We start from the raw sequence: 12477 nt of genomic DNA, 5'->3' as shown, positions 1-12477 counted from the left end.
AAGATGACCTTTCAGTGTAATTTTTCAGAACATGTGTATATCCCATATTTGTCATCTTAGCTTATTTATTATACATTTCATTATTTATTCTGTCACATATTGTAACCCATTTAACGTGTGTAGCATGTTTATAAATTTACTGCGTTTTAGTTTTTTCTCTTTTTATGAACCTGTTGAACTGCCCTTTTCTTTTCTGAGCACCAACACTATTTTGTATCATCGTTTGTATAATTTTATTATCTTAATGCGCAAGAATGAACCGAAATAACAACATTTAAAGCAAAATTTTCAGAAATGTTTCGAACAACACTATGCCGCTAAGTATCTTCATCTCAGTGCAAAATCAACCACTGTCACCGCTTCACCACCTTTAGACCCCGAGCGGCCGGGCCAGGGAAACCTTGGAGCACAGAGTTTAAATGATGAGACAGGAAAACTCACAAAATGCTTCCAGCCACCCAGCTCATTAAAATATCATAAGCTCATGACACAGACTTTCCTCTAAAATCTGACTGGGTGGCAATCACACTTAAGTTCCTTTATTCTGGGAACCGCAGGCCATTTCTCAATAAAGAAGAGAAACTTTAATGATAATATACACAGTAAACTCTCTTTAATGTGCACAATAACACTGCATGAGTTCATTAAACTCAGTTGACATTTAGCTCAAATTCATTTGGAATTTTCACTGGATTTTATTTTCCTACTCTAGGCACAAGACTTTTAACACTTTTACTTCCCGGTAAATATCCTTTCAGTAATAAAAAGAGTAACAGAAAGATGCTACACTAAGTGTTGAGGTTTCAAATTTCCCAAATGACGATGCAGTTGTGGTTGTAAATGTAGCAAACTGTGTAAAATGTGAGACGGATGAATTGATGCATCAATAAATGAATGTGTGTTAATAAAACTCAGAATTAATAAAACAGAACATTTCAGTTTTTACAGCTGGCAGTGAAGAGACTTGAATCAGTCCATAGAAAAATATATAGCCACACATCTGGAGAGTTTAGTGTTCAGCAGCTCGATGAAACAACTGCATTCAAGCTTATGGACTGTCATGATCTTTTTTCAGTCCTAGTGTTTTATGGCTCACATCAAGCGTGTGAGAACAACACACACTTTTTACAACCTCTTCACTCTTCTAGTTTTGGTTATCATAAGACTTTGTGGCTGAGTGTCACACAGGCAGAGATCAACCTGAGAGTCTCACATCTCAAATCCAAATAATATCAGAAAGCATCAGTGCAGTCCATTAACTTCCATTGAGCTCCCTCATCGTGTGTAGGACCTCTGCCAACTGTAAATGGCGTGGATATTATGGGAACACGCTGGCGCTCTTTTACATGTACTGACGCTGCGGTCGCGGAAAACTCTCCCTCCTGCACCTCCCCCCAGCCCCCTCCTCCTCGCAGCGAGCTGCTTTGCTCTCTCCTCAGCAGCGAAGAAGTCTGTGGTCGCCCTGAAGAATTCCAGCAGAGCTCTGTGGCTCCAGTTGGTCCCATGGCTCTCCATCCAACTGTTTGGTGCAACCACAGGACCGACTGCGCCTAATGCACCAGCAGCACTCCCCTCTGACTGGGTGGAGAAACCACAGTGGCCTCCACGGTCAGTTAGGAGGAGGAAAAAATGTGGGTTGGTCTCGAAGAGTTCCAAGGGCACGGTAGATTGGGTGTCACCGCGGATTGGGTCATCCTGAGCGCACACGCTCAGGACAGGAATAGCCACTTCGTCCACATCTCTCAAGGGTTCGTTGCGTTCCCAGTAAGCTTCCCAGGCACCTGAAGTATTGCTGCTACTGCTGGTCCCTGTTGCTGATGCTGGTGCAGAGCCCATATGTACAGTCTGACAGAACAGCGCCTCCTCCAGGCCACGTAGAGAACAGCTAGAAAACAGGGTGTCCGTCTGTATGGTCTCACCCAGCGCCGTCCTGTACCTATGAATGTCATCCCAGTACACACACATTTGCACAAAATAGAACACACACACACACACACACACACACACACACACAACAAGAGGAAATCAGTAAATCAATTCTGAAGAGCTGCATGGGTCTCATACTCCCTATTGACATTGATTTGAGAAACTCTACCTGGGTCACAATGTCTCTCAGAATCAATGACTTGACACTGAGCAGGCCATGTGTTGCTACAGTAACTTGACTTTTTCCTTAATTGTCTGTGCCTGTCCAATAAATGCTTACTGAGTACTTGTATCTTGTAACTTGTTTTTATTGCAATCTCCTTTTAACCATGCCTCCATTTTGGCTGACTGAGAATTCAAATTTTTCATATTGCATACTTCATGCAGTGGCGTTATGAAGCATGTTTACTTTTTCAATTTCCGAACACTTATTCTCCCCAGAGTAAACTGAAAGAGAATGAACTATTTCGCTATTTCTGTGTTCCAAAACTCATATACTTTGCTAAATAACTTACTGCTTTTAGTTTGACATACGGTTTTCTTGTGCAAGGAGGAATGATATTTCGCTTTCACTTTGAGTTTTCCTCTAATTCAGCTAGTTTAACAGTTGACTTATACCTGTCTGAACCTCTGACAGTATGTTGTTTCTGCCTTGTCACTTTGATGCTGTGCTTCTAGATCTCATCAAAGATTTTGAGTGAGTCCAGTGTTATCACAACTAATAGCCTACAAATGGGTGCCACAACTATGGAAATAATAGCCAAACAGTAGTAATCTAGAAATACTCTTTAAGAGCCAACTCAGTCTTTCTGTTTTCATCACCAGTGAAATCTTGTTCCCGGCATGCTTCCTTCCCATTTCTCATAAATTAACTGATTCATGTCAGCATGTTTCCCACCCTCTCCGTACCTGCTGAGACATATCTTCTGGTACAGCACCAACGCCCACTGCAGGGGCCAGCACAGCCCGTTCTCAAACCAGCTCTGGCAGCGGAACAGCGGTGACAGGCAGACGGCCGCCGTCACATAGCTGGATGATCCACACTCCCCCAGGTAAGACAGGAGAAGGCCCGACCCGCTGCTCTCGCTCACTGCGTACAGTCTTCCTGCAGGCTGTCTGTAGCGGATGTAGCGCACAGCCTCGCGCAGATCCGCAGGGTCACCAAACTGCTGCAGTTTGAGGGTGGTGAGCGGGGTGCTGTTGTGGCTGCGGCGGTTGAAGACTGCTGGCAGGTAGCCATGGGACAGCGCTGTTTCACACAACTGTAGAGAGAATGGGTAGGAAAATAAACAAATAAAAGAATGTCCATGTGTCTTCAGAAATGTGTAGGCTAAGTGTTGTGGATTGGGAGCATTATGGAAGATTTGCTTGGTAATTCTATATGTAGTGTGTTAAATCTTTCAAATTGACTAGGCCTACATAATTTTCACAAATAAGACAAGGTGGGAAAGGTGTTAATCCATTTATATAACAACAAAAGAAGGACATGTAATGGTTGATGGTCGATATGTTCTTCCTACATACAGTAAAGACGTCCTCTTTGTTTGCCCCTCTGAATAGGCCACATGGTCCAATTCGTGTGGCTTGGTCTCTTGGTTGTAATACCGCAGAGTTAAACAATGCCTCCTTTTAGTTAGGAGTCAGTTTCCATTTTGTTCCCCTAAATGCCTTTGCAGTTGTATCACCTGAACATGCATGGTAGCCTACTACTTTTTATTGTATGGAAAGCAAAATAACTCTTTGTGGGGGGGAGATGGGGACACAGTAAAACTACAGTTTTAAGTTCTGCTCCCCTTTTGCTGTGCAGTTTAACCATGTTTAAAGTGTAATACTACAGAGTAGGCTAAACTGTCATCACTTCACTGAAAAAGACAACAGTAAACATCTTTTCACACCACTGAACTGCATGCTGTTCTTTCTTAACCAAACAGGTAAAGAACCAACTGCTGTGAGACAATTACATAATACTGAGTTACTTAGTAGGGGTGGGAAATTAACCGAAAAATGATCAAAACCGATATTTAGAACCTCTCGCCGACTTAATCCTACTCATGTTAATTCTGTTAATACTTCCCCCAATGCGTGTGTTCATGAACTGTCCCTTTAAAAAAATACTACCTCTTGTTCACTCACGTGCCTCCGTTCCGTCCAATTAACATTAGTCCGCGTTCACTCACAGGGACACCTGCAATATGAATGCCACGAGCTCAGGCTAGCAGGCTGTCCGCATCACTTTTGCTACGTTTACTCCTGACGTCCATACCTCTCCGGAGTTTTCGAGCCACTTAAACGGATGCTTCTGGAAAACGCTGCTAGCCCCATTTTACCTGCACACCTGCCTCGCCTCCTGATTGGATCTTATCAGTTACCAGTACCAGACAGTGGTGAAAGCAACCAAGGTAAACAACAGCTGATCCAACAGTCCATATTTGGATATGCAAAAACAGATGAGGCTACAATCAAGGAAACAACTAATATATGAGAAAGTTTATCTCTAGTTACAGGTTGTCATGAGCAGGGATGGTGCCACTGATGTGGAGGCATTTTTGAGGCAGTTCTCTAACACTTTGTAGGCATTGGTGATGGCCAACATTATGCACAAAGTCATTAGCCGAGATCATGTCCATGCAGCCCACAGCCAGCTGCTCAGCCCAGAAAAGCCTCAACCTGCACTATGCAGCTTTCCTTAAGATGAACTGGAGCAGAATTGGCAGAGGAGAGCAGAAAGGACTAGAGTGTGGAAACCTGTGATCTCATGTCTCTGGCAGGAAGGCTTCCCTTTCAGTCAGCTGCACAGTGGAGAGAAATACCACGACTCATTGTTTCTTCCAGTGAGCTGTTATTATGTTTATTTTGATACGAATGTGACAACATGAGATATATCTGCAGTAGAGGCATTGGTGCTGATCGAAGTTAGTCAAGTTAATTCTTTATTTGTCCAAGTATGTAAACACCTCTGCATTTAACCCAAATTGGAGTTGTGAACACACACACACACACACACACACACACACACACACACACACACACACACACACACACACACACACACACAGAGGAGCCAGGGGCATGTGGTGCAGCGCCTGCAGAGCAATTGGGGGCGTTAGGTAACTTGCTCAAGGGAACTTCAGCAATGAATATTGAGGGAGGGGAGGGCAGTAAGAAAATTCTGTACAACTGCATCATTGTAATTCAAAATTTATGAACAACTTTTATAGACTTGGTAAGACATTTTTGTTTTATCAAACACCTAAAAACATTTTTACTACAGTTTAAATTCTGTGGAGAATGTAGGAGAATGATATATCCTCAAAGGAAACAGGATAATTTAATTTGTGGCTCCATGAAGCATTATAAAAAAATATATAAATAACAAATTTAATAACATAGACATCATTGACTATGCATTTTTCAAATTTGTAAAATACTCTTCTCTCCAAATGTAATGGTTCTGCTGCTGTATTTCTGTTCTGTTTTTTTCTCTGCATGTTTACAGTAAACTGTTTAGTAGCCCTTTTTTTAAAGTTATTTTTTGGGCATTTTTGCCTTTATTCAGACAGTGAAGTGAGAGAGAGAGAGAGACAGGAAGAGAGAGGGCATGACATGCAGCAAATGGCCATGGGTTGAACTCGAACCCATGGCCGCTGCAGTAGGGACTGAGCCCGTGTGGTATGTGCTCTACCAGATGATCCACCTAGGCGCAAGTAGCCCTTTTCCTTTAATTCATGTCCAAATATCTGAGCAGACAGACAAACAAAAACACAAAAAGCTTAACAAGCCTAATCTCAAAACTATGTAAACTGGGAAAAATACATCTGAAAGACTTGGAGATTCAGAGTAGCGCAGAAATGGCAATCGCACATTGAAATGCTCTCCATGCAGAGAAGGGATGAAAATGAGAGATCATTCCAGTCTAGGCTCTGAATGTTACCTTTAGAATAAATTATCCATCCAGGAGAAAATAATCTTCCCTCTAAATTTGCAGTGTCACTCTGCTTCATCTCAACACAAAGTAGAGAAGTAGAGTGAATTTGTCTTTTTCTCATGCAAAAGTTTGTTGTCAGCAACAGCGGTGGGGGCTAGAGTGGACTGTGCAAATAAATTTAAAATGTGTTACATTTTTCTTTAAATCTACAGAAGTCCCAGGGGAATGCAGGAAGAGCTGCAGAATTGCTGCATTAAATATTTAACAGCTGAGAAAGACTGCAGTAGTACCACTTTCTGGTTTTCTTTATCCAGTGACAAGAGGATTAACTCAGCCAGATACGTGACTAGGCCAGTGTCAGGAAAGCTCAGAGCAGAGCTAATGCACTAACATCATTCATTTACTCATTCATCAGCCTTTTTGTTCCGATGATCAGGTTTTAAATCATTGTGAGTCAAGAGGAACATGTGAGAGGAAGGAAATAGCTATTTCAAATGAGTATCACTTCAGTTCAGTTTAGTTCCCAAAGATACTGAGATGGATAATTAAATATTTTCCAATTTAAACTGCGCACGAGAGAGCATGAGCTGAGTGATGAATGTTGAGGCTGAGATTAAATTTGGTGAACTGAGTGTGAAGTGATTTTGCTGTGGTTATGCCGACCTGCTCAGGTATTAATGCAGCCGCATGGTGTAAACTATTGCCACTGAATGTGGTGATGCACTGTGTGAATCACACACAATAACACAGACACATTAAGTAACCACTGCACTGCATTATATACTAAGCATATCTTGAGGATGGCACATAAAATGAAAGTTAGTGCTAACAGTGTTTCCTGGTTGGGAAGAACTCTCTAAATCCAAAGATATTGGAAAGACTGTATCTGTTCTATCATTTGTCAACAAAACTTTTTGTTCAGTAGCAAAGCAATGACTCATCACCAAGGAGGAATATTTTTTCAACAATCTGATGAATTATTAATCTGATGTAAACTGATGTTACCATACTACTTGTACTTTGCACAGACACATACGGCTTACAGGGAATTGGTCCTGACCATTTCCATAATGAGATTTTATTTACTTGATTTAAATACATTCTTGAACTTTGTTTTACATCACACACACACGCTAAGTTTCTGACCCTACGTTATGGTGACTGTGCATTTGGTTTTGTTAGAGAAACAGTAAAAAACTGAAGAACAGCAGCTTCTCCAGCAGTTTTCTGTCAGAGCTGATAAACTGTCGGTGCAGTGACAAATTCCTTCAGCAGGGACTCCAGACACTGGACATCATGCCAGCTCTCTCCATGCACATTGTTCCGCCAACACACACACACACACACACACACACACACACACACACACACACACACACACACACACACACACAAACAGAAGAGACAGCAGTTTCTTTACTGAGCCACTGACAAATTCAACAATATTCCCTCTAAATCATAGTGGATGATGTGATCTATTTCTGTGGCACCACCACTAATGTCAAACTTCAGCAGCTTCGTCTGGACATGTTGCCACAAATCGAGTTAAATTAAAATTAAAGATTTGATGGTCTACAACTTACAACATGATACTATTGTATGCTACTGTTAGCAGTTTTCCGACTAACTAACTTGTCTTTAATCTCTTGCACTACAGGAGACAAACAGAAGACAAGACAGAAACTTTCTCCTTCCATCCAACATGGCGACACTGCTGGAGAGTAGTGGTGAGTTAAAACACTATGATACCTGAGATATCGATTGCTGTGAAGTCTTACAAAGGCTAACCGAAATGATGGACTTAAGAAATAATATTTTGCAGTTTGCAAGATGGTTTATTCCTCTGGCTGAATTTCAAGTGTTAAGCATCACAGACATACAGTACATTCAAAATGGGGAGTAGCTATGAATAATTGAAGATACTGCCACAGTAAAAATATCAAGAACCAACAATTTTTCAAGGTAGCTCCTATTCCAGCAGCCTCCACAAAAATGGATTTTGTCATAGGGGATTTCTTGCATTAGTGTTTTTGTACATTTTCTAAGATACATGAACATCTGGTTGGTAACATTTTAATAGCTTGTCATGTTAGCAAAGAAATAACAACATCGCCCATGAGTGACAGACATAAGTGCTGCCAAATCCTGATGTGCAGATTGCATTTTCCAGGTAAGGCAAAGCACTAATGTTGGAAAAAGTGTGTGGGGGGGGATTTGTATTTTGCTGAACGTGTGGGGAAAATTTCTTCTGTATCCTCTGTGTCCACTTCACAAACCCTGACCAATTTTTGAGTGGTGCAGGAGGACACTTATAGGATACATTTCCCACAATGTTGAGCCAATATGGATGTAAACACCTTCAAACTAACGCTGAAAAGCAGCTCCCAACACTCATAGTCATTGTTCCATTTTTAAATCAGAATTACTGTCTAAACAACAGACCGCTCTCTGTGTGAAGAGCTAAACCACAGCGCATCGAGACCCCGCTGTTAAATTCACAAAGTGATGGGAGGGACAGGAAACACAAAACTAATGCCCCATTTCCTTGTGGCCCAGTGAAAACTGACATGGTAACAAGTGTTTGATGTGATAGCTTGAGACATGGACATCAGTACATTCATGACTTGTCTGAAATTGCTCATGTGTCTTTTACTGCTGGTAATATTTCCATGACAAAGACATTTTCCAAACCAGGAATGATGTTTTCTGTTACTATTACCTCCCTCACTGATCTATTCAGGACTGGTAATGGTAAAACTTTCCCACTTTTACTGCGTGAGTCCTGAGCTATTACCCCATCCCACAAGAAATTTGGAAGCTGCTCCCTCAGCAAGCAGAAAGTGCAAGTAATGGTCTGAAAAACAATTATTTAAGTGTTATAAATTACACATAATGACCAGATTAAATCATAATCCATATCCATAAAGAATGAAAAATACTTAGACATGCAGTGCCAAACGCATACTCAATAAAAGACTGTGAATTTGCTGCAACTAGGTCACAAAATTACAGTAAAACTGCTCACAAATCTGTCTGCCCTGTCAGGAAAATGTGACGGATGTTAATCATATGAGGCAGGACAACTGAAACAGCTGGACGTCTGCTTACATGAAGATTTATGGACTTTCAGCTGACTGTTCTGAATGGAGATCACAGGGCACACAGATATGGGAGTGATATCTCAGCAAGAAAGAAAATGAGCATATTTCCCTAAATGTCGAGCTACTGCTTAAAGAAATATATACTATATCTATATATATATCTATAATGGTGAGGAAAAGAGATGGAACAGAAAAAACTAACCTACTAAATAACTGACTGAAAGACTTAATGTAGTAATAAATGAATTTAAGTATATTCTGAAAAGCCTGTATACGACATATACTACTACAGAAATTGATATGAATCATGCCAGACTAAATGAAACATAGTGTAAAACCCACACTAACCCAGTGTAAAAAATATGAGTGATTTAAGAGGAGATGGCTCATTTATAAATTCATGAGTTCCTGAAATGTGCAAAGAGATGAGGGACAGGGAGCACAAGCCCACACACTCCAAAAAAGAACCTCTATTTCCTTCTCTGTTTCTTCTCTGTGTCACAGATATAGACCCATGTGTGTGCTTGCGTGTGTGTGTGCTTGCGTGTGTGTGTGTTTGCGTGTATGCAAACATGAGCTCTTTTCATCTCTGTCTTTCTCGCATGCACACAGACTGGTTTATGCACAGTGACTCTCACCAGTGACAGCAGCAATCTTAATTGGTGTATATCCCTTGTGGTGCCTCGGCTTCCAGCCCTCCCAAGCGTGACTGGCTGACAGCTTCACAAATACTCTCTACTCTGATGATGGCCCAAAAAAAGAAAGCCTGAGGCACAGATCTGTCTGAATGTGACGGTTGCTTTTCATCTCTCCATCATTTACCCCTGGTAAAGCTTGAGGTAACCACATATTCATAATGTTGTAATGCTCCTATTTTTGTCTCACCCACTTTTCCTCCTCTTCCTGTCACCCACTATCAACAGAAGGAGTGATCCCCTTCTAGATCAATATCAAACACCTTTTGGTTTTTGTGAGAGTATCCAGTTGTTGCAGAGTTGCTATTTCTGACATGCGGCTGACAGTTAGCCATGTGACAAATTTTCACGCAGAGCTAACAGTTTGAAATGAAATGAGCTGTAAGCACGATGCCAGGTGCCCAGAGTGATGCGAGAGCCAGCAGGCATTCATGTGGAGCAGAGCTGCACTTCCCCAGGGCCATGAAGTCAAGCGATGCTTTGTAATCCCTCACTCAATTACCTCAGTCAGTGTATTGAAAGAGCAGTTGAAAGAGTGAAGCTGCCTCTGCATCTGCTCTTTTTTTTCTTTTTTTTAACCATTCTGCTTTTTTTTTTTTTTACTTCCGACTGAGCTTAAACTCCAGTGATTGCCTTAGCTTAAATGGCCATTGTTGATTGACACTGGCATCTTCTCCTTTTAAAATATTGAATATCTCTTTAACTAGATTTCCTTTTAAAACACTTGCATCATGCATGTTTCTGGTTTCTACCCTCTGAAGTTGATATCGATTTGCTCTGTTATTGTCACTTTGTGTTGCAGCTATGAAAATGCTCACTTCTACCTTTTTAAAGTGTAAAAATAGCTTCTGTATAGCAAAGAAAAATAAGAAATTCACTTGCAGCTGCTGTAATTTTCATCCTGTTGATTCTATGTTGTAAGAGGCAACAGAATGACACAACTTAAGATGCATCTAGTGAAGGCATCCCTCACCTTTGATACAAATGCCTTTTTGTAATGATTTAGAAGCATTACAGTGTTAGCACACACTGGGAACTCCCACTTCCAACCTTTTATAAGTTAGGCTATTGGTTATGTTGAATATTTGAAGTTTATCTTTTTGGTATTATTAAGGGTGGGGTACCCTTTCTGATCAGCAGTCAGCTATATGAAAATATGAATTTGCGATTACATTTTATTTTAAACTTGCTAGTTTCCCGTGCAGTTTATGCTTGAAAATGACTTAGTCTATGGTTACTTTCATCTCTACAGTAGAGTAATTTCATGCAGCGAAGTCTATGAGTGAAGCCAGGGACGCACCTTTAACACATTTCTAGTGATTTTCCCAAAAGAGTTTGGGATGATGAGAAGAACCGGACTGGTGGAGTGACTGGAAGTCCTGCGTCGTTTCTGGTAGGATGGCACTGCCCAGTCCAAGGCCACCAGCCCGTCATCGCTCAGCTGCAGGTTGTCCCGCACGAACTGGACCGGACTGTCATACGGCCAGCACGCCTCGTACACACTCTGGAGAAAGGCGCTGGCCCGCCACGTCCAGCTGCCACACGGCGAGTAATTACTGAAAGTCCTGCAGTGTTTCAGGAGGTAGTTGGCCAGCGCGGATGGTTTGCAGATCAGTGCCACGGTGCGTGTTTTCTCATCGGCACAGGCCGTCTGGGATCCGTCGCTCCCCTCGCGGTCTGAAACGCACCCAATGGTCTTGTCCTTCGCTGCATGCTGTGAAATTCCCAGTCCTTGAAGCAAAGCATCCGGTGGGCTCTCGGTGCCAAAATATTTGGAGCCTGGCCAGAGTAAGACCACCAGGATCACAATGCAAAGAGCTACAAGCCATTCAAGCATTGGCGCGGTTAGGGGGAGGTGGGGGGGGGGAGCAAAATGAGCACAATAGGGACGCTTTCCACACCTAAAACTATAATGTAATTATACATTTACGTGAGAGAAAATAGTCACCGGAAACATACTCAGTCTCACAAGGTTCTGTTTCTTTTTTTCTTTTGTTTTTCTCTAAATTGATGCTGAGAAGTTTGTTGCTTCCCTCCGGTGCCAAGGCGCACCAGTCCCTCGTCGCTGTAGGCGTGTGGTTTCAGTTACTCTGCGCTTCTATCATTTCAGCTCACTCCATACCCGACATCATATGTCCATCTCTGGTGCTACTTTTTTAGTACATGAGGCGACTCTGTCATTGTTCGCTGCATCCAACGCCGCTTGGTACAGTCATCGACTTGACTGCGCTCGGCCGGTGCTTCAACCCAACAGCTGGCAGCGCAAGAAATGTCTGAGAGCGACGCGCTGCTGAAGCTGGAAACGCCTCTCATCATGCCCAGCCCCCCTCCGAGTGAGCAGGTAGTGATCCGTGCACGTGATGATCTCTGCTGTTAATAGCCTTCAATTATTCCCAGTACACCCCCAGGACACCCAGTACAAGGAGGTACATCTTCTGCATCTGTTTTTAAACGTTGAACCCCCCCCCCCAAACCCACCTCTCTCTCTCAAGCTGTTTCTGTCACACGCGCGCCAGACTCAGACAGAAAGAGAGCTGCTACTAGAAGTGAAATGCGCATGATCATTATCAGATCTGAGTGAATTCCTCCTGAATGAATTTGGGAACGTGCACACCTGACCTTGTATTCTGAAAGAGAGAGAGAGAGGACAAAAAGCTTGAGATCTGGACTGGGTAACCTACAGTGAGGGGCTTTTTTGGTGGATATTATGTAAAGTAATGTAACCTGTTAAGCAGGTTTCTGTTGTGTAACAAACACAGCTTTTGCTCAGTGTCTCAGTTTGGATATTGGAAGTCGGAGGAAAGGGTGAATGTGGGCCAGTGTTCTTTGG

General features: G+C 42.2%; 1 protein-coding gene across 1 annotated transcript; it reads right to left on the bottom strand.

Annotated features, from left to right (window-relative positions):
- Positions 1–583: 583 nt before the first annotated feature.
- Positions 584–11994, bottom strand: abhd15a (abhydrolase domain containing 15a). The gene is made up of 3 exons (XM_023424097.2): positions 10948–11994; positions 2836–3188; positions 584–1936 (listed from the first exon to the last, which is right to left on the bottom strand). The coding sequence occupies exons 1-3, from the start codon at positions 11482–11484 to the stop codon at positions 1276–1278; spliced, it is 1551 nt and encodes a 516-aa protein (XP_023279865.1). The 5' UTR covers positions 11485–11994; the 3' UTR covers positions 584–1275.
- Between the last annotated feature and the right edge of the window lie 483 nt (positions 11995–12477).

Source organism: Seriola lalandi, unplaced genomic scaffold (genome assembly GCF_002814215.2).
Source record: "Seriola lalandi dorsalis isolate HSWRI2012SDOR001 ecotype SW California unplaced genomic scaffold, Sedor1 jcf7180002054703, whole genome shotgun sequence".
Classification (NCBI taxonomy): domain Eukaryota; kingdom Metazoa; phylum Chordata; class Actinopteri; order Carangiformes; family Carangidae; genus Seriola; species Seriola lalandi.
This window is presented reverse-complemented; position numbering and strand designations above follow the sequence as displayed.